We start from the raw sequence: 23,155 nt of genomic DNA, 5'->3' as shown, positions 1-23,155 counted from the left end.
CTCTGGTATTGTACAAATGAAACATCAGCCTTACTATAACTCTCCTGTACCCTTTTTTTCAGTGAATCTCTAAGTTTTTTTAAATTCTATTTCCTAACTATAACGTCCCTGTAACCTTTGGTTTTTTCAGTGAATTTTCAAGGATTTTGTACATGCTAATGCCTAACTATAACATCCCTGTAACCTTTGTTTTTTAGTGAATTTCTTTGCTTTTTTAACTAGTAGTCATGTTTGCCGAGTGGTGGAGAAAGGGGACTGGGCCTCTGACCAGCTCTCACAAATCCTGCTGTGTAGGACATACAAGAGGTACCTGGAGGGCTTCTTGACCCTAAGGTCCCTCAGGAGTAAAGTTGACTTCATGGCCCAATCAGTAGGGTACCACAAGCCGCAATTGCAGAATCCCTCTTTAGAACCCATGTCCTATGTAACAGGGCTACATTTACTAGGGATTTTATGGGGTGCTAAAGTCCTTGCCAATTGGGTTATAATTAGACATTTACCTTGTTTTAAGGGAAAGAGCACTGGTCCTGGGGGCCTGGTTAGCAGGGACCCATTGCACTTTCAGTTGAAAAGCATCATTACTAGGGCAAAAAGTGGGGTTGCCAATTTCTCAAAGGAGCACTTTCCTACAGGTATGCCTTCCTAAAGACCACATTGTGAGAGATTGTGACATCTGCAGATGTCAAAACATGCTTAAAATCAGAAAAAGGAATTAGGCTGAGGGGCCTCATGAAGGAAATTCAAAAAGAGGAAGTAATGAAGAAGAAAAGACTGTAGGGATTTTCTCCTCAATCACTTTCTAGAAAATAGCCTGAAGATTCTCACAGAGGGCGATCTAAAGGCAAATCCTTTGAAAAAGGAATTCTTCATTGCTCTCAACGTCATTCCGATTGATGTCTAATGTAACAGCATCGACATTGACGGCATTGGGCCTGACTTTGTTCTCCCTCAAAAGAGGGTTCGACGTCACATGAACAACGTCGATAAGAACGGATGAGATCACCAGCGAAGAAGCGGCATAACACGGTGTCAAAACACAGATGGCATTCAACAAAGATACACTTACATCACTCGATGTCGATGTCAAGGGAAGAACGTTGAGGACATTGTAATAAAGTGCCCTTTTTCTTGGATGGTATGCCCCTACCTTTTGCTGAATTGCTGATGTTCTTTGACTGAGTGTGCCCTGGGCTCTGCTAATCAGGTACCCATGGCCTATGTTCCTTCATTAAACTTGCATTGAAGCCTGAACCCAATTGGCATCTCTGGCCACATGTCAGCCCCTGGTAAATAGTACCACAGGTACCCAGGGCATTGTGACCAGAGAAGGTCTCTAAGGGCTGCAGCACTTATTGTGCCAACCTTAGAGGCCCTGTACCCTGACACTAACACACTGCCTTTGCAGGCTGCGTGTCTAGGTGCAGAACAAAGTGAAGAGTCGACATGGCCCACATCCCTGTGTGCCATGCCCACAAACCACTGCCCTGGCATTCATCAGTCACCCATCTAGCTGGGTGCCCTATGCCAGTGGTGAAGGTACAGGTGCATGAGCCATTACCCCTACAGTGCCCAAGTCCATTCCTGGGCACTGTAAGTGCAGTGCTGCAATTAAGAGTATATGGTGCTGGGAGTTTGTAATTACAAACTCCACAACACCATAATGGCTACACTGAAAACTGGGAAGTTTGGTATCAAACTTCTCAGCACATTAAGCCCACACTGATGCCAGTGTGGGATTTAATGTAAAATGCACAACAGAGGGCATCTTAGAGATGCCCCTGAAACTCGACCAAATCCTAGTGACCTGACTGAGTGGCTGCTTAGGCTGCCATCAACAGACATGTTTCTGGACCCATGGGTCGGGAGCCTGCTGCTCTCGGGGGCCTGAAACAATGCACATCCTGGGACGAGGTACCAAGCCTCCTCCCCCAGGATGGGCAGGGTTCACGAAGGGGAAGCTTCACCTCCCAAGACCATTTGCTGCTTTCAGCAGTTGGTATCCACTGGTTGTACCCCCCACTTTGGGTGGGAGAGCCGGCAGAAAAACAAGTAAGGGAAAGAGGTGTGCCCACCTCTGCCAACTCCACCCCTCAGGTGGGGGAGGCGAGGTGAAGCACAACTCTGAGTACCCACCATCTTGAGGATGGTGGGACCTAGCCAACCGGAGACAGGCTCCTGCCACCCTTTCACTGGTGGGTGGCACAATAGGGGGTGTACCCACCCCAGGGAAGGGACCCATTGGTCCCTGCCCTTACCTACCTGTAACACCCCTAAATCTAGTATTTAGGGGGCACTCTGAACCTTGCTTTGCTCAGATCCAGCAACAAAAAGTAGAAAAGAAGAAGACGGGCTGAACAGCCGTGCAGCTAGCTAACAAGATGAAGACGCCCACTGACCTGGCCCCAGCCCTACAGGCCTTTCTCCCCTCGAACCAGCTCCTGGAAATCCCGATGTGTACTGCAGCCAGCAACCTGGAAAACCCGGGAGGACCTGCCTGCCTTTACTTCCAAAGACTGCTTCTCCAGTGAACACTGCATTTGTTCAACTGCGATTTCTGGCAGCAGCCAGAGATCGCGAATCCAGCCCACTCTGCACCCTTCGAATCCGGCCGAGCTCGAGTGGAAAAATGCCACAAGGAGGTCTCCCCAGAAACCCTGACCGGAGATCCGGCAACCCCTGACCTGCCTCAAGCCTCCAGCCGATGCCTGAAATCTAAATCCAGAAGGCCCCCCTAACCGCGACCAGGAGCTGGTAAGAAGATCCGACCCCAAATGGTACCCCTGCACCCGACGCCCCACGGCCTTGTGTGCCCAAACCGACAGTATCTAACCAACCCTTAACTTCCCAACTTACCTCTCCAAGTGGTGGTCGCACCCAGAAGTCCTTCGTCTTCCTGCCTGCAGTGCTTTTGCAAACCGGAGGTTCTCCATAGAAAACAAGAGGGTGCCCAATGTCGAAACAGCACTCTGCACCCGGCCCCCCTTGCCGCTAAGGGTGCACCTTTGGTGCTACTTTGTTTCCTCATTTGCCCTGACTTTAACCCAAGGAGCTTTTCTCCCATAAACCAGTGGCCTGCTAGCCAGCAGCCACCAACTGGAGGCCCCCTATCCCTCATTGGATAACATTGGGCCTCAACACTCTGCACCCGGCCACCCTAGTGCCACTGAGGGTGCAACAACAGTGCACCACTGACCCTGGGAGACCCCTGAGTCTAACCCCAGAACCTTAACTCCCACAGTTGTTTACTTACCTGTGAAGCGATAACCTGTTTTTCCTCAATAGGATAACATTGACAATTTTCTTCCGCAAAGTTTGTGTTGAGTTTGGAAATCTAAAAATATTCTTCAAAAATCGCACAAATAACCAAAACGTATTTACTTACCTGTCTACAGGAAACGGCCCAGTGCTGAATCCAGGAATGCAGCACTGAGTAAGAAAAGTAACGTACCATCCCCCACGTGCATCAAAGTATTTTGGAATCGCAAACGGTGCGATTCCTTAAAATCGTCCGTTTGCGATTCCAAAATAGCTTTTTGGAATGCATCATTCAATTTTAGAATTTGCATCATTTTTGCGATTTCTAAAATTGCATTTGCTTTTAAGAAATCGCAAATATGCGATTTCTTAAAAGCAATGCATGAATATTTTATTTGGAAAAAGGTGTATAAATGCTTAAAAATGCTTTTTTTGAGCAGTCATGTTACGGACACACATGTCCTTAGGACATGTGTGTGTGTAACATGATGCGAAAAATACATTTCAGGGGTGCAGGGGGGGTCCTTTGGACACCCCCCTGCACCCATGAAATGCATTAACAAATTGCGATTTTCAAAATGAAAATCGCAATTTGTTAAAGCCTTCCCATTGATCCCTATGGGCCTTTTGGCCCATAGGAAACAATGGGAAGTGCGAATTCGCACTTTGGAATTCGCATAATATTTGAGAATCGGTAAAAATTGCGAATTTTACCGATTCTCAAATACTTTGCAAAAATGTACATGCATCCCATTTCGCATTTCCTAATTTGCGATTCCCTAAAAATCGCAAATTAGGAAGTGCAAAATGAAACAATGATGCATGTGGGTAAAAGTAACTTACCTGTAATTTACTGAAAAAGCCTATTGATGTCAATGTACTGTTTTTGTTCCAAAAAACGACTAAGTGTGGAGTTTTGAAATCTAAAGATGTTCTTTAAGAATCATGCGAATAACCAAAACGTAATTACTTACCTGTTTACCGCAAATGTCCCAGTGCTGAATCTAGGTATCCGAAAGCAACAGGAGCATACACCCATAAACCAGGTTGCGATCTGGAGACATATGTGAAAATTACCAACAATGTCTCAACTGGTATTATTGAAGAAAAAGACAATTCTATATGTATGTACAAAGGATTACACGAAGGAAGAAGGGAGACCATGTTATTTGGCTTTGGAAGTGCTCATGGCATCATATATTTGGGTAGAGCAATTTACACAATAAGGTTATATCAGCACTGTGGGCATAAATTCCGAAGGCCACCCAAAAACAATAGGTGTACGTTGTGCTTGTGACATGAAAAGTGACAGCGCAAGTGACACGTGGTTAAGAACAGCGAAAGGCGCAGAGTGACAATTGTGAAGAAGAATATATACAGAGTTATGGTTCAGCTTTAAAAGTTTTGAGGTATTTGAATAGTATTATTCAAAATATTTTGGTGAACCATAGAGACAGGTGCGACGCGAATTGCGATTAAAGTTGGTCAACAGCATTTTTATTTTATTGAGTCAGGATCATCATCAGGACTGGGTTGCCGATTAACAGGTGCTACCTGTAGATGGGAGCGAGTGAGTGGTTGGAGTCCGGGCCAATGAGCAACCCGGATGGGTTGTCGGTATTGTGCACTTCTATTGAACAATACAGCACACGTACGTGGCGGCCTAGGACTGATGCCTGCACTTCCTGTATACTTTGGAATTCAGCTTCCATCCCCCCAATGATTACAGCACTGCCTTTGGCACCGATCGCCACGTACACCTCAGCTGACTTCTCTTCACGCAGCCCATGTGATCTCTTCCTTGATAGCCCACACCCCATCCAGGTTGCTTAGTGGCCCGGGACAACAGTATATTTTTTATACAAAAACAATTGGCCTAGAGTTAAGTTCTTGAGTGTGTGAAATAATTTGCTGACTGAGCGTGTACATAAGATGCTTAACACTGTCCTCTGATACTACCTTATTGCTCGACCACTCTACCACAAGTAGAGAGTAAGGTTCTATCTAACTTTAATCTCTGCCTGCCTCTAGGGTCACTTGGTCTCTATACACACTATACCTCATTTTGGTGTAGTATATATATAGCCAGTTTTCTACATTGGTGGATCAGCAGTGGGCTACACAACTTGCATTTGTTGGACTACTTGGTTACTGTTAGAATTGGGGGTCTCTAGTTGGCAGAGGTAGGTACCTTTGACCAAATAGGGACCCTTGCTTCTAGTCAGGGTAAGAGGCTACACTCCTAAAATAACCCTTGTTCACCCCCTTGGTAGCTTGGCACAAGCAGACAGGCTTATCTCAAAGGCAGTGTGTAAAGCATTTGTGAACACATACAGTCGAGAGGATGGGCATTCAGCTCACTGCCAGGGACTTACTTGCCTCCTTCTTGGCCAACAGAACCCAGGCGGTTACACTGGGTCCCTTCCAGTCGGCTGACCTGTCGTTACCGTGTGGGGTACCCCAAGGCTCATCCCTAAGTCCGACACTATTTAATATATACGTATATACGTGTCGGACCTCGCTAGTGTCATCAAAGCCCACGGGATGAGCCTAACCTCATACGCCGACGACACTCAGTTGGTGCTGGCTATAAAGGGCGATGGACAGAGGGTGGCAGAGAGATTCCAAGGTGGGATGATTGCTATCGGCGAGTGGATGGCAAGGAATTGCCTGAAGCTTAACTCCGATAAAACGGAGGTGGTTATCTTTGGTAATCTCTCCCCAGTCTGGTCGGCAACCTGGTGGCCATCGGCCCTGGGCACACCTCCCCGCCCCACGGTCAAAGTCAGAAACCTAGGTGTTACTTTCGACGACCAGCTTAACTTCATGGCCCATGCAAACAAGGTGGCAGCTAACGCCCATTTCAAGCTAAGAATGGTAAGAAAAATTACACCTTACCTACCAGACTCAGCAGCAAAAACATTAGTCACCTCTCTAGTGCTTTCTTCACTAGATTACTGCAACGGTCTGCTGCTCAATGCTCGGAACAGAGTTACCAAAAAATTACAGACCGTGCAGAATGCTGCCGCCCGCGTACTGTCAAAAAAACCTAGATTTGCACCCATCTCGGACACGCTCAAAAACTACCATTGGCTGTCCATCCACAACAGGGTCAAATTTAAATCTCTGTGCACAGTCTACAAATCATTACAGGATCAAGGACCTCGATTCCTTAAAAAGCAACTGATTCCTTATAACCCTCGAGAACGCTCAGATCCACCTCTCTTAACCAACTAGTGGTTCAACGCAGCCGAACAGCTTCCTGGGGCGATCGCCGCTTCTCAATCGCGGCACCTAGACTTTGGAACACCCTACCTAACCATATAAAAACTAGCCCCACACTTCTTCAGTTCAGAAAAAAACTGAAAACATGGTTATTCAATCAGTAACTCACATCTCTGCACTTCCTGATCAGGGTGAGACATCAATGCAATTTCAGCGCCGAGACGCCCAAGGGTAATTGTACGCGCTCTACAAATGGCATTAATAAATAAATAAATAAATAATACATTGAAAACACTACAAATGGACACCACACAGGTTTAGAAAAATAAGTAATCTTTACTAGACTTAACACAAGATCAAACAACAACAATCCACACTACTGTGATCCAAATATGTCTTTAAAATGGTAGAAATAGCTTAGTTCACTTTAGATTGTAAATGCGTCGGTTCCTTTACACTCAGGGGAGTGGATGCGTTGGCTCCTTACTGCTGTGCAGGGGAGTTGATGCTTGCTTCTTTTTTGTGTGGGGAGGTGGCTCAGTGGACAAAGGCGTCCGCTGCAGGGGCCTGTGTTCAACCTCATCGTCACAGTTTTTTGTTGTTGCTCTAGACCCGTCCCCTCCCTCACTGCCTCCGCCCCACTGGTGCGGACCTCGGCCACAAACCACACTGTAAATTTGGCCCCCAATAGAAAGTTTGTGAGTACTAATGATACAGAGCATTACTACGCTCTCCCTGTCTTTGCAGCCTCAGTGCAGGTTAGCGCCAATGCAGGTACCCACGTGCCATGGTGCAAGGGTGTCTGCTTTACAGCCCGAATTGTTTTTGTGCTGGAAGGGACATTTTCCTGCACAAAAAGCAATCCTCTGACGATTTTTCCTTTTTCTGCGTTTGTTGCAGAATGTAGTACTTATAGAAAGAAGGAAAAAACAAGGACCAATAAACATATTTCTCAAGTATTGGGGTGTCTTTCATAGATTCACATGCCTGAATCATTCCCCGTCGTCAGAGTGGGAGTCCCACGGTACATAAAACGCAATAATATGCAAATAATTACCAAAAAATCTTAGAAATAAACAACCAGGAAGTAAAGTAGCTCTAAGCTACAAGAGTAAAAACTTCCACACTCATGACTATCACAGTCATTTTGTATAGTCCAAACTGCTGCCAGTCAGGCGACAGCACCCACTAGAACGTTCTCCCCAGAGGCTCAGCTCTCAGATCTTCTACCGCACGTCGTGTGAAGGGAAACTCCCTGAGCTCTGCTCAGTACTTCACTCTTTTGGCTGGTTTTCACCTACCTTTAGAATGTAATCTTCTAAAAAAAATCACTTTTCAAGCCTTGTGAATCTTGTGGGAAGCTCCAGCTTTTTTCAGAAGATCCCCACAAGAGGTTTATCTACTGCCTGTACCCGGATCATGAGGTGAGGGATTGTAAGATCTGCAGGACTTTCCTTCAGAAGACCCTCAGAGACAGGGAAGGTCGCCTTCTTCTGTGGCTGCAGAAGATCAAGGATCAGGACAACCCCTTATCTGAGGTAGGAAGTGTGGCCTCGGGGTCATCTGTATCCTGTGGGAAGAGTATGGCTGAGCAAGATGTATCTTCTCCTGGGGCTAAGGTGTCGAGAAAAGCAAAATCCACTAAGGGTTCTAGCTTGCCTTCATCTTCTTCCTCAAAAAAGGCTTCTCCACCTTCAGAATCTAGACTCGTTACGCCCCCGAGAAAGTCTTGAAAGTCTCTGGCTTCAAAAAGACTTCCTGAAAAAGTTTTACCTCAGAAAATGGCTCCTCGTCGACGAAGATCAGCTTTCCGTCGACAACCTCACGGTCGACGACGGAAAGCTGTCCGACCTCATTGTCGACAGGTATATCGTCGACGATGAGTGCCTCGTCGTCAAAAGCATTGTCGACGAAGATTGCCTCGTCGTCGAAAACATCATCAACGACGATTGTCCCGTCGACAAAGTTGACTGTCTCGTCGGCGGTCACTATCTTCACATCATCTTCATCGGCGGCACCGTCAACGGAACAACCATCGACGCCTCTTCTATCGTCTTGTAAGGAATTACAAGTTTGGTCTGTCACACCGTCTACGATCTCCTTTGCCCAGCCGTCTACGGAAGCGTCTTTGTTACAAGGACGGGGATCTTCACTAGCGACTTTCTCCCCGCTGAAGCTACCTGACCAGTTACCGGACTCTGAGGATGACTAGGAGCAGTCAGATGTGGATGACAGGTTCCGCACTGCTAGGAGTCCATCTTAGCTGCTCATCAAATATCAGGATGAAGGTCAGGAGGAGAAGCAGTTCCTTGAACATCAGGCCCCTGCTGAGTTGCCTACAGCACAGATGCCATTAGCCCTCCTCAACAACTTGCAATATATGTTGGACGACTACTATCGCTGGTTTCCTCCATCTGAATCGGCTGAGTCGCTTCCTTGGACGCCTCTGCATACAAATCCCCAAGATAACCTTCTTCAGCACCAGTATCCGCAGTAAGATCTGCAGGTCCACCTTCTCCGGTACACTCTCTCCATTCCAGGGAGGCTATCAACACTGATGAGGAGAATGAAGAAGGAGAAAATGATGGCAAGTCTGACTTATCAGAGTGGGATGACTATCAAATACAAACTCCATCACCATCTGCTCCACCTGCTGCGGACTCTCCGCCTGTAGATATTGGTGGTTTCCCTCTCATAATGGAACGAGCTACAAGGAGGTTTCTAATTCCTGTGGAAACGAAAAAGGATGGCTGTTTCCTTTACGATTTTAAAGATCAGCTGCAAAAACAAGTGAGAACAATTCCCATTATAGACTTCATCTGAAAAGAGAGGCTGAAGATCATGTCAACGTCTAATTCTCTTCCTGCAGTCTTGCCTCGCTTGGACAAAAAGTATAAGGCGCCTAATACCTCACCTGCATGCCTTATAGGACACTCTAAAACTGATTCAGTCGTCACCCAAGCGGCTCAGAGACAGGCCAGGAACCCCTCTTCACCGGTAACTGCGCCACCAGACAGGGATGGCAGACGTCTGGATTGAGAAGGTCTCCACTATGGCGGCAACTACGGTTCGTGCAGCAAACTCCCCAGCAATATTAGGGAGATACGACAGGCAGATGTGGTTGAACATCTCACCATATATTGAACTGTTACCAGAGCCTGAAAGATCTGAAGCTAGGAAGATCTTGCACAAAGGGGAGTGCACTTCTGAAGAAATGATCGACGCAGCAGTAGATGTGGCAACCACAGGTTTCTAGAAAACGACACAGGGTCGTGGCTCTTACCCAGCAAGGCTAAGCCAATTCTATCCAAAGAACAACACAACGGCGCAGTCGAACAAAATATAGCACCGTCAGGGAATACTGCGTGTTTCAACTTAGCAGACTTTCCGTTTTTTTTCCAGGAGGTGAATCGAAAAGCACCCGATCCTTTATTCAGACTGGATTTCGTGGACTCAACCCCACGCGGTAAGCATAGCTAAAGTGGTGAACTCCACCTTCCCCTCCACCCCCGAGCATCGACACACTATTAGCACAGCGTTATTGCTCACACGCTTTCCTTGTCTCCATCCCCAGATTATGCCGCTGCACCATCAATCTAGGTGAGTGCCCCGCGATTGCGGCCCTTTTACCCAGCTCCACGATTGAAACGATGTTGTGTGTTAAGACACTGTTTATGTCTCTTTCATCTAGAGTGCCTCATTACATCTAATTACCTGGAGTAAGAGTGAATTTCACGTGATTAAGGTACGACTTAGGCACTGATAGGTGGTGTCATTTGGAGGAATGAGTACAATATCTAAAGTGTTTTTGAGATTATACAAAATTGTGGAAACTACACCATTTACATGTGTAGAGAATTCACCATTGACATTAGGTTCTAAGTGTATATTTTGTATGTAAGGATGTATGAGTGCGTGAGTTGGATGTGTTGTAAATTTGCAAATTGTAGCGTGTATTTAATTTGTTATGTTTTGTATTAAATGTATCATATTTGTACATATGTAAACAAATCATTGAATTGTTGATAAAAGCAATGCTCCACTAGTGAGAAAATTAATTAATAAACTAGTGACGTGAGTTAACAGACGGACCGAAAGGTCGGTTTTAATAAGTAATAAGTTAAAGTGACATCCAGTACTGGCATTTGTTTTGTTCTTTGGATCCACAGGTTTCAGGCAGTTGGCGGGAGGAGCAGTACTAAGAAGGCAGGGTTTGCTGAAGTCAACATCCTTCGCCAAGAGGTCCAATCAAAAATCATCGACATGCCGTATGATGGGGAATTTCTTTTTGGCCAGCATGTCGACGAGGCCCTGCAGGCAATACAGAAGGACACAGAAACGGCAGGATCTCTGGGTAGCCTTCAGTTTCGGAAGTCGTCCTTTCGTGGTTCCAAAGGACGTGGGTCCTTCTCCAATAGAGGGGGCTACAATCAACAAAGATCGTACCAATCTTCTCAAAGTAACCAGAGATATCAACCATACAAACAACAAACGTACGGACAGCGAGGTAACAACTTCTCGCAACTTCTCGCAATCAAAGAGTAGGTCATCCTATCGTGGGCGGGATTACTCCAAGAAACAATGAGATATGCCGCCTGCCGCCATCTCCGCCGGTTCCCCAATCAAAGGTTGGAGGAAAAATATCCCTTTTCTACTCAAACTGGTCCAAGATTATTACAGACAAGTGGGTCCTAGATATAGTAGCCAGAGCCTACACTTCGGAATTCATCAAAACCCCTCCAAATTCTACTCCCAAAGGCACACCTCCTGCTCATTTCAAGGAGCTGTTCTCCCAGATAAATTTAATGGTATGGAAAGGAGCCATCGAAAAAGTTCCTCAATTGCAAAGAGGAGCAGGATTCTACTCAAGATTCTTCCTCATGGCGCCCCATCCTTGACCTGCGCGCCCTCAACAAATACATGAAAAAATTGTCCTTCCAGATGTTAACGCTTCAAGAAATCCTACAGCTTCTTTCAGTAGGGGATCACATGGCCACCCTCGACCTTCAAGATGCTTATTTTCATGTGCCGATTCTCCCCAGGCACAGAAAGTTCTTACGGTTCAGAGTGGCTGGCAGGGATTTTCAGTTCAAAGTCCTTCCCTTTGGACTACGGTCAGCACCCGTGTGTTCACAAAGGTGCTCGCTCCGGTGGCCACACACCTTCGCCTGGAAGGTGTTCAAATCTTCCCTTACTTGGACGACTGCCTTATCAAGACGAATTCCTTATCAGAGACAAAAGCACATGTCCAAAGATGTCTGTCACTGTTCCAATCGCTCGGTCTTTCCCTCAACTTTGAAAAATCTCATCTTCTTCCGTTACAAAGGAAGACCTTCTTGGGAGCCACACTGGACACCCAACTCATGCAGGCTTTCGTCTCAAGAGAGAGGCAGCACAAGATCCGAAAATTAGCTCACCTGTTGCAAGAAAAAGAGTGCGTTTCAGTTCGACTATTCAAATATTTCCTGGGGATGATTTCATCCTGCATCCCGTTGATACCAAATTGCCGACTCAGAATGAGGCCTTTGTAAGAAGAACTCAACCTCCAATGGTTGCAGGTGTCAGGTTCGTTCGACTGCATCATTCTCATAACGCCTCGAATGAAAAAAGCACTACTGTGGTGGGACTCGGCTAGAGAGCTTACGAGAGGGATGTATATTCCTATCGGAAGTCCCAAGTTTCAGAATAACAACAGACGCTTCCCTCGAAGGATGGGGGGCACACCTTCAGGGAATGACAGTCAACGGAAAGCAGAATGTGCAACAAAGGACATGGCACATCAACCTCCTGGAGCTGAGAGCCATTTTCTTGGCCCTAAAGTCTTTTCGACCCATCACACTAGGGATGTCTGTGTTAATTCGGATGGACAACAGGACAAGTATGCACTACCTAAACAAACAGGGCAGTACAAGATCGGCCCTTCTCTCTCAGCAAGCCCAGGAGATCTGGGACTGGGCACTAGGTCACGGGATCACTCTATCAGCGGTCCATGTTCCAGGGATTTCCAATGTCCTAGTGGATTCTCTCAGCAGATCTCAGATGTCCAACCACGAGTAGGAATTGCAACAACCAACATTGGATCGAGTCTTCCGGGAATGGGGCAGTCCCGAGCTGGACCTATTTGCGACCAACCAGAACCGCAAATGCCCATACTTCGCAACCTGGCTTCCCCACAGGGACTCATTTGAGGATCCGCTTTCCATGAAATGGTCACAAATATATGTCTATGCCTTTCCTCCGATTCCACTGATACCCAAGATGAAGAAGCAGCCTTGTCGCCTCATTCTCATTGCCCCCAGATGGCCTCGCCAATACTGGTTCACTGAGCTTCTCCTCCTATCGGAGTGCGATCCCATTCAGTTTCCACCAATACCAAACCTTCTGTCCATTCAAAAGGGTCAGATCTGTCACCCGGACCAAGCATCCTTGAAATTAGCAGCATGGCTCCTCAACACCTTGAATTTGCACACTTAGATATTCCCGGAGAGTGTAAAGAAGTTTTAGCCAATGCTCGAGCACCTACCACAATCAAGACATATAAGATCAAATGGAAACGGTTCTGCACTTGGCGACAATCTGTCAATTTACATCCCATTCAGGCCAAGCCAGAACAGATTTTACCGTTCTTTCTTCAGTTGGAAAAGTCTGGATTATCTCATTCCACGTTAAAAGTGTTTTTGGCAGCTATCTCCAGATTCCGTCAAGATGGTTCTAACCCCCTCTACTCTACTAGAGTTATTCAACAATTTTTAAAGGGCTGTTTCATATGTTTCCCCCTATTCAGCGCCCACCTCCATCTTGGCATTTGAATGTGGTGCTCACTCAACTCATGCGATACCCCTTTGAACCTATTCACAAAGTGGACCTTAAGTTCCTTTCTTGGAAGGTATCTCTGCTGTTGGCGCTGACATCAGCAAGAAGGGTCAGCGACATTCAAGCATTCACGATTAAGTCACTTTTTCTGCAATTCACATCTAATTCAGTGGTGCTTCACGCCAATCCCAGCTTCATGCCTAAGGTTCCTTCAGATTTTGACCTTAATGAACCGGTAATTCTGAAGAAATAAAATTCCAAATCCTCAGACAACCGCAGAGAAAGCTTTGCACTCCCTGGACATCAGGAGATGACTAAAGTTCTATCTGCAACGAACTGCTACAATTTGAAAATCGGATCAACTTTTCGTAGTGTATCGGAGGCTACATCAGGGTTACTCTGTATCCAAACAGACCATAGATCGTTGGATGTCCTCGACGATTAGTCTGTGTCATCAACAGGCGGGAAGGCTTCTACGCACCACACGAGAGCACATTCTACGAGAGCGATCTCCTATTTCACCGCTCTCTTTGCTGGTGTGCCTCTTCATCAAATCTGCAGAGTGGAAACCTACTCCAGCAGACACACTTTTGCCAAACACTTCTGTTTGGACACTGCAAGTGATGCAGATACGTCAGTGGGACGAGCAGTTCTCCGCAATCTTTTTCAATAAGGTGAGCCTCTGTTCTCCCTCCTCCACTATGCTCTTTTTAGACGCTTATTTATATATTGTTTTTTATATCCTACCCAGTATGCATATGTAAACACTACTGTATTTGTATAAGTTTAAGATTTGGTTCATGATGCATTGATATGCGTATGTACATTGATACTGTGATGCAACAAGCGTCTAATGAGCATGATGGTTTGTACTGCTATCTACTCTGATTCAGGCATGTGAATCTATGAAATACACCCCAATACTGGAGAAGAACAATAGTTACTGGTTATCTGTGGTTTCTCCAGAATTGGTGTCTTTCATAGATTCACATGCACCCACCCACCTCCCCTCAGAGGCTCCTTTGGCTATGATGTTGGTCCTTTGCGAGCAAATCTAAGAGCCTGAGCTTCTGGGGAGAACATTCTAGTGGGTGTTGTCGTCTGATTTGCTGCAGTTTGGACTATACAAAATGACTATGATAGTCATGAGTGTGGAAGTTTTTACTCATGTAGCTTAGGGCTACTTTACTTCCTGGTTGTTTATTTCTAAGGTTTTTTGGTAGTTATTTGCATATTATTGTTTTTTATGTACTGTGGGACTTCCACTTCGACGACGGGGAATGATTCAGGAATGTGAATCTATGAAAGACACCAATACTGGAGAACCACAGATTACAGGTAAGTAACTATTGTTCTTCTCTTTGTTACGCCTGACCTGGGACGGCATAGCATTTCGATGCAGTCCCAGATTTACTAGTGTTAGTAGATCAGGGAATGCGCCAAAAACCGTGCGTGGGTGCTTGGGAACACCCAGGCTCCATCCATAGAATGACTTCCCAGAGCAGAGTAATGCAAGGCAGCGACTTGAGCGGCCTCGCATAACTTCAGATTTACTGTGCCACCCAGAGCCACACAAGGTAAATCTAACTTAAGGCGGTCCACCTCAAATCTGGGGAATCAGGTTCGAGTCTCGGCAAAGACTTAATGTCCCCGTGCCTAACAAAAAACGTAATGTGTCCTCTTGTAACACAACTGGTGCTCGTGTAAAGCGCTCTGATACCTGATAGCTTCAGGTCAAGCTCGACCTATATAAAATTCCATAAAATAAAATAATACAAATAAAAAGTCGTTAGTAAATCTGGGCCCCTGTGCATTGGTGGAAACCAAACTCACATCTTTTTAATTGAAACAGTGTAAAGTAGTTCAGTGGTATTTATCAGCGAAATGTAGAAGTGAATAAGCCAACACTGTATGCAAGACAGCTTCCCACACTTTGCTTTCTTATGGCTTATTATATCTAATTTATTTGGCCCCTTCCAATACTTTCCTTTTTTCTTAATACAGGATGGATTGATCCAGAGCCACTTCTTAGGATGGTGCCTAAAAGGCCGAGGAGCCCGTCTATCACTTGCACCTTGCAACTGGAATGACGTTAGCCAGATATGGATCTTCATTAATGAGATAAAGTACTCGTCTCAATAAAGACATTCCATTATATTCTATGAAATACTCAGCAATTAGCTTTTTCCGTCAGTTTGAAAACCAACTGGGCCCTTGCAGACATTCATGCCATCTGAGCCGAGGAACACTTGACACAAATTGAACTTCTAGTACACATGACCATAGTGGACCCTGACTAGGCTGTCCGCGCCAATGACACCAACCGGGCCCCAGAACCATTGAATTCAGTTTGAACTTGGAAACTTCCTTTACAACATTTTGGACCAGCGACAATGTGTGTATGACTGCAGTTGGTCCTTAAGAACCACTTACACATGCTGGGCCTTCGTACCCAGTGATACCACTTAGTAACTTGAAACCATTGGCATCGGTTGTGTACCCTCATGAAACCCTTGGAGACAAATATCATTGCTTTGTTCAACATAACCATTGATGCCAGTGGGACTCTTAGATCAAGGGACAATGCGTGTAACAATAGACCTACTGAGAGCAGTTTCAGTTTTGGAATCATTAACACCAGTTTAGTCATTGGAACCTTTAGCACCCACTGATTCACATCAACTGAGCTCAACAAAACCCCTACATAACATGACAATGTTAACATATTTGCGCTAAGTGAGACTGTAGCTGATGTGAACAGACATCCATGTAGTGTACTAAACTCTGTTGCTCATAATTACACCATAATTAGGTCACACCCATCATACATGCCGAATTAACGCATTGTACCAGAAGCATAGCATGGGAAATTTAAGTGTTGCGTTGGTGAAGCTACTGCCCATTTCTCTCTATTTCTTCAATGTGTTTAGCAGTATTATGAAAGCAATAAAGATCTACTGTTACATGGGTTTTGATAATGATAATAATTGTAGATGTTCGGACCTATTAGAGTCTTTCATTGTTGTTTTTTCTGCCCCTCATTTGTTTTACGTAGCATGTATTGTTCTGATGTGTAAGGCTCCATGAAGCTAGCTTTTGTGTAAGTATTAGCTGTGTTCTGTAAGTGGAGAAAACACACAAATGCAAAGTCTCCCATACTAACAATTCTTCATGAGCTAACAAAATCTTCCCTGACCTAAATTATTAGTTCGTTCTGGGCACCACCAGGCAAAATCTCATTCATCTCTTATCTCTTCAGTAGTTGGGTTTATCGGTGCACAAAGAAGAGTATAAAGAGACGCCGCTTCAGAAGAAAATGTGCACAGTATGTAATTAAATGTTAGTTCTATAATCAGGTCTGTCTGTTCAGTAGCTCAAAATCGCTGTCAGAGGCCCCCTTTCTTCTTGAATTCCACAAGAAGCAGAAGAACTGGCCTTTTAATTAGCCAACCTACCTAGGCAGGGCTAAGTACACACCTGCCTCAGTTAATAGTATGCTTTACAAATCACATAAAGTAGGTTGTCAGTGGTAATGATCTACCCCTAGCTCTCCGACCATACTTACTGCCATAACTCACTGTCCCGGTGCTCCTCATTACTAGTGAATATCTACTATCTCTGTATGCTTGTTATGTTAAAGTCTAGTTGTTGACCACGCTAACTTACAAACTGAATATCCAGGTCTTCCCATTGTGTCATAAATTAATAAGAAAAAATTTCAAACGGAGTTGCAAAGGTAGCAGGTTACAGAGCTTCGCCTCTGCCAAGGAACATCGATCTACTGTGCTTGCTTTGCATGTAAGAGGAAAATTAAAATGAAATTGGCTTACAGATCTTAAGGAGTGATGGGGACGACGCAAACGTAATCTAGCAGCTAGGACATGGAGAGAAGATCAGTATACTGCTTGGTGGATGTAGTGTCGCGGGCAGTTGGAGTGTACCACTGCCGCACACGCCCCCTCCCACTGTTTCTAAGTGTTATGCCCCTGGAGCGTAAAGGGGCGTTGGTTTGCTCCAAGCGTGTACGCGAGTTATGTAATAAAAAGCCCGGGGCTCCGGGCGTGGTCAGGTAGTTTGCCGCCACCAACCATACCGCATGTGTCCTGTGTCTTATCTATCTAGGCCCCAACCCAGGACACTACACTGGCGACGAGGGTGGGATCGTCCCACCACCCCTCGTGCTCTGCTGCACCTCGACACCGCGTCCCATTCGCGGCGCTCTGCCCAGCATTCCTGAGCACCGACAGCCTACTGGGCCTGCTTCGCACCGCTTCCCGGTGCCCCGTGACGTCCACGCCTGCCTCCTGCCTCCCAGTCGATGGCGTCCCAGCCCTCATGGCCACCGTGCCGCACCTCGAGCTGTTTGAGGTCTCAGGCCCTCCCCCATCACAGTGCTCCATCCAAGTACATGGCCAGGCGATCCAGGCCCTCATCGACACAGGTGCCACGATAAACCTCATGGCCGCCAGCGTGTACCAAAGCCTCGAAGATGCCCCCGCACTCCACCCCACCAGAGTGCAAGTGTTCGCCTATGGAACCCGGCGCCCCCTGCGCCTGTGCGGACTGTTCCGGACAACCGTGTCCCACGACTCGACCCGTCTACAAACGAAGATCTACGTGTCCCAAGAGGGGTCAGGATTCCTTCTTGGCTGCAGGACCGCGAGGGAGCTGGGACTCATACATTTTGCCCTAACTGTGCAAGCCCAAGGACTAGACCATCTAGTGGCAGAACATTCCTCGCTGTTCGAGGGCATCGGGTGCCTACGTGGACCCCCTGTCCGACTTCACATCGACCGGTCGGTCGCCCCAGTGGCCCTCCGGCACAGGCGAATCGCCTCCCACCTCCGGCCCAAGGTCGAGGCTGAATTAAAAATGCTAGAACAAGCAGGCATCATCGAACGGGTCACAGGACCCACACCATGGGTATCACCCATAGTAGTGGCCAAAAAGCAGAAGCAACCCGACGCAGTGAGAATATGCGAAGATATGCGCATCCCCAACCTAGCCATCAAAAGGGAGCGCCACTTGACACCGACCATTGATGACATCATCGGGGAGCTCGCAGGGTCCAAATGGTTCTCCAAAATGGACCTGCGGTCAGGGTACCATCAGATCCCTCTACACCCAGACTCGCGTGCAATCACAACCTTCTCCACCCATGCGGGCCTGTGGAGATATACCAGGCTAAACTTCGGCATCTCAAGTGCGGCAGAAGTCTTTCAAAATATCGTACACAATGTCCTCCAAGGCCTGGACGGCGTGCTCAACGTGAGTGACGATATCCTTGTACACGCCCCAACCCTGGAAGAGCACATTAGAAGGGTCCAAGCGGTGTTCAGCCGGCTACAAGAGAAGGGACTAACACTCCACAAAGACAAGTGCGAATTCCTGCGCAGAGACATCAGCTTTTTCGGATACAAATTCTCCGACCAAGGAGTGGGCCCCGACCCTGAGAAAGTTAAAGACATACACAATGCTCCAGCCCCCTCGTCGGTAACAGCCGTCCTCAGCTTCCTAGGCATGGTGACCTACTGCGGGCGCTTCATCAAAAACCTATCTGATCTCACAGGCCCCCTCCGCGACCTCACCAAGTCTAATGCCACCAGGAAGTGGGGTCCGGAGCAGCAAGAGTCGTTCATCAACACCAAAGCGGCCCTGTCAGCGGACACGACACTAGCCTATTTCGATCCACGACACGAGTCCCAACTGATAGTGGATGTCAGCCCCACCAACTTTCTTGGAGCAGTCCTGTCGCAGCGTCAACCATGCGGGGAGTGGGCCCCAGTAGCATACGCCAGCCGCACGCTGACCCCCACTGAACAGCGCTACTCACAAATTGAACGAGAGGCAATCGCCATCTTATGGGGGTGCCGCCACTTCCATATCTACCTTTATGGACACCCTTTTTCCGTGATAACTGATCACAAGCCCCTGGTACCTCTCTTCCAAGGATCATCATCTCGACTACCACCAAGAATCGAAAAGTGGGTACTTCAGCTGCAGGAGTTCCGGTTCACAGTGGAATACCGGCCGGGCACCCGAAACCCAGCGGACTACCTTTCGAGGCACGCCCGTCTGGTCACAGACGCAGAAGCGGCGGAAGCTGCAGCCACGGAAGAATACGTCCGGCTCATTGTCGAGCGGTCGAAGCCACGCCCCATGTCCCTGGAGGAGGTAGCGAGGGCCACCGAAGACGACGACTGCTTCCAGATCACAATCCAGGCCCTGAAGTCCGGCGACTGGAAGGCTCTGCAAAGCCCGGCATCCTTCCGCACCCAAGCCGCCCAAGCAGTCCTTAAGGCCCTATATCAAGTCAAGGACGAACTATCAGTGTCTACCGAAGGGTGTCTCCTGAGAGGCCCACGCCTCGTGTTGCCCAGCAGCCTCACCCAGCAAGCCGCCCTGTTAGCACATGGATCACACCAAGGGATCGTCAAGTCAAAAAGCAGACTCCGAAGCAAGTTGTGGTTCCCTGGACTCGATAGGGCCGTCGAGGAGGTCGTCCACAGCTGTCCTGTATGCCTGGCGACCAGCTTGCCAAATCCCCCGGCACCGGTAATCACCGAAGAGGGGCCAACCTCCCCGTGGGCCTGAGTAAGCGCAGACTTTGGTAGCCTCCCGGGCGGAAAGTACATGCTTGTCGTGGTAGACGACTTCTCCCGCTACCCCGAGGTGGAAATTGTAACATCGACTGCAGCCGCGGAGGTGATCACGAAATTCGAAAAGATCATCGCCACCCATGGGATCATGAAAGAAGTCCGCACAGACAACGGACCCCCGTTCAATGGCAGCGAATTCACAGAATACCTGCAGAGCCACAGCGTCAAACACAAACGGATAACACCCAGGTGGCCGCAGGCAAACGGGGAAGTCGAAAGGTTGATGAGAACTTTAAACAAAGTCATCCAAATCGCAGTCGCCGACGGCCACTGCCTAGAACTAGCGATCTACCAATTACTCCGGGAATATCGCCAGACTCCACACTGCACCACCGGAGTCGCCCCAAACCGCCTGTCCTTTAACCGAGCCGTGGTGGACACCCTCCCGCACCATCCCAGGTGGGAGACGGCTCCAACTCCCAGCAATCGGTCCATGGAACAACACTCCAAAAACAACCAAGAAGTGTCCCGGAGGCGAAGGGCCGCAGACAGCCCCATTCAAGTGGGTGACGCAGTTTTGGTGAAAGACCGCCATCCCGGCGGGAAATTCCGCCTGCCGTTCGAACTAGACCCCTGGAGGGTCACCGAAGTGCAAGGAACGATGGTCACCGCCGTAAGGAATGTAGAAGTAGTCACGAGAAACGTTTCGTTCTACAAACAAGTAGGTGAAAGAGGAGAAGACCTAGAACCGGACGACTGGCAGATAAACCGCCCGGAACCAGAGGCTGGACACCGAAGCCCACCGCACAGGCCAGTGGAACCACCTGAAACAAGCACCCCAGCCCGGCAGCCCGAAGACACCGCCCCGAGCAAAGGAGATCCGGCGGGACCAGCGGAAACCCCCAGCAGCGCTGGCACCAGTGAAGCGGAAGAACCTTCCCAAGTCACAGCGGAAGGCCGCAGCCAATCGAGGTACAGTCTACGTCCCTGCCCCAGACCTTCCCAGAGGTACCGAGACTTTGTAGCCCAGTGCTGGCGTTGAACTGATCCAGACGACGGACCCCGCCGAGACCGAAGTAAGACTGTTAAATTCTACGTTTGATATTCTGGGTTTGTCAAAGTGATTTCAGAGACTGCACCTTAGACTGTCGAGCTATTTGTGTTGAACTTTACAGCCGGTAGAGACTGCTGCTCCACCACTCAGAGACATGTGTGTCTTTTGCTTCTGCCATTTTTGTTTCATCCCTAGGTAAAGGAGGAATGTAGTGTCGCGGGCAGTTGGAGTGTACCACTGCCGCACACGCCCCCTCCCACTGTTTCTAAGCGTTATGCCCCTGGAGCGTAAAGGGGCGTTGGTTTGCTCCAAGCGTGTACGTGCGTACGCGAGTTATGTAATAAAAAGCCCGGGGCTCCGGGCGTGGTCAGGTAGTTTGCCGCCACCAACCATACCGCATGTGTCCTGTGTCTTATCTATCTAGGCCCCAACCCAGGACACTACAGTGGACATAACTAAAAATGTTAACACAATATGTTTCCTAATAAGAAGCCACTAGTGTTTCTGTGGAAAAAATGTCTTGATGTTGAGGAGACAATCATCAAGGAACTCCTCTCAAATCACATCTTTATGCCTTTTTACTGAATATTTCCACTAATTGAAAAGAAAAAGGGGTTTGTGGTCCCATACTCTGACTATTTAAGGTCGGTTGCCAGCGAAGTCTTACAAATACCTTGTCTTCTGCCTCAGAGCACAAGATGCAGCTTCTCCAGGAAATCATCCATCGCCGGCTGTTCTGCCAGTGTCATCTCAACCTGCATAGCCCTTAGCACCTCCTCTATCAGTGATCCCTATGCCAGGTCTGTCTGCAGTGGAGTTGTTCCTAACTCCAGCTTCAGGCAAGTCTGCCCATTATGGTTGCTGAAGAAGTAGAGCCGTACTGCCTGGCAAATCCTCTTTCTTCTCATCATTGGAGTGATAGTAAGAAAACACCACCCGATATCGCCAGCCTTCACAGTGCCCCCTGAGAAGAAAAGTAAGATGCAAGATATGGTAGGCAGGATGATCTGAGGAGAAATGACTGCTGCTAAAAAATAGCCAGCCCACTGCTCTTCTTGGACGGTATAGTAGGTCTCTGTGGGAGACTCTTCAAGACAAGATAAGCAGAGAGGATAGGGAGGACTTCGCAGAAGTCTCGAAGAGGGTATGTTGGTATCTAGCTAAGTGATAAGAGATGCTGATTACACTGCTGTCCTAGTTCCTCATGGATATTGTCATGGTTTGCTTCTTCGTCAAGCTAAATGGCTTCTCTGAAAAATTGGGTTACTGGTTGGGCAGGGAGGTGAAATCCTACACAAGCATCAACTACAATATCTGTCAGGGTGAAGCACAAGTATACCCCAAATTAACCTGTGCTGAACCCTCTGGCAGCTTGGCAAAGAGTAATCAGGCTTAACTTAGAGGCAATGTGTAAAATATTTACGCAGGACTTCAAACAATAATAAAGTGGAAACACAACACAAGGCAAATTCCACAGATTTTAATAAATAAATCAATGAACAAATGACAATGATTCAATCCCCAGAACCAGATATATGCAGTGGTAAAGATTTCAGTGAAAATAGCACTCAAAAGCACAAATCGCCAAATGTGGATACCTGGTCCCGCCAGACCGGGGTGAAGTCAAAAGTTCAGGCCGACCGCGATGGAGCGCATGTTGGCTACAGGGCCCCAGGTAGGCCCGCTGAACACGAGTACCCTAAATCCTGGCTGTGGAGCATTGTGTGGTCCAGTGTCGAGGACGTGTTGTTCAGATGTGGCGATGCGTTGGTCAGAAGAGCTGTGAAGCTGCAATGTTAGGTCCTCCCTGATCATCCAGGATCCCACTGACAAGATCCTGCGATGCGAAGTCTGGCATCGAGGATGCATAACGCAGTCAAGGTCATGCAATGGTTCGAGGCTGTGATGCGAGAATCTGCATCGTTGTCGAGGCTGCCGTAACTGAGAGATTTGTGATGCAAGGGCTGCAAGAGCAGACGTCGGTGAAACTTTGCACAGCAGCAGGTCTGATGTGGGCTACAAGGTCGATGTAGGGTCCTTTGTTGGAGAGGCGGTTCTACTCAGCATTGCGCCGTGCAGCAGAAGAGATGATTTAGTTCTGATTGGTCCCTAAATGGACTGGCACAACACTTTCTGGCTCACTTCCAAGGGTCCAGGACTGGGGATACCCCACTAGGCATGGTAGGACTCAAAGATGGCAAATGCCTGG

The 23,155-nt window shown here is 47.6% G+C and overlaps 1 protein-coding gene across 1 annotated transcript in view; it reads left to right on the top strand.

Annotated features, from left to right (window-relative positions):
* Positions 1 to 15,986, top strand: part of LOC147717834 (polypeptide N-acetylgalactosaminyltransferase 6-like) — a 470,804-nt gene extending 454,818 nt beyond the window's left edge. The window contains exon 11 of the mRNA XM_086919886.1: positions 15,298 to 15,986. Within this exon, the coding sequence (XP_086776012.1) occupies positions 15,298 to 15,435 (138 nt within the window). The 3' untranslated portion in view covers positions 15,436 to 15,986. The remainder of the gene's footprint in view (positions 1 to 15,297) is intronic.
* The last annotated feature ends 7,169 nt before the right edge of the window (positions 15,987 to 23,155 follow it).

The sequence above is a fragment of the Lissotriton vulgaris genome, chromosome 5 (assembly GCF_964263255.1).
Source record: "Lissotriton vulgaris chromosome 5, aLisVul1.2, whole genome shotgun sequence".
NCBI lineage: Eukaryota > Metazoa > Chordata > Amphibia > Caudata > Salamandridae > Lissotriton > Lissotriton vulgaris.
This window is presented reverse-complemented; position numbering and strand designations above follow the sequence as displayed.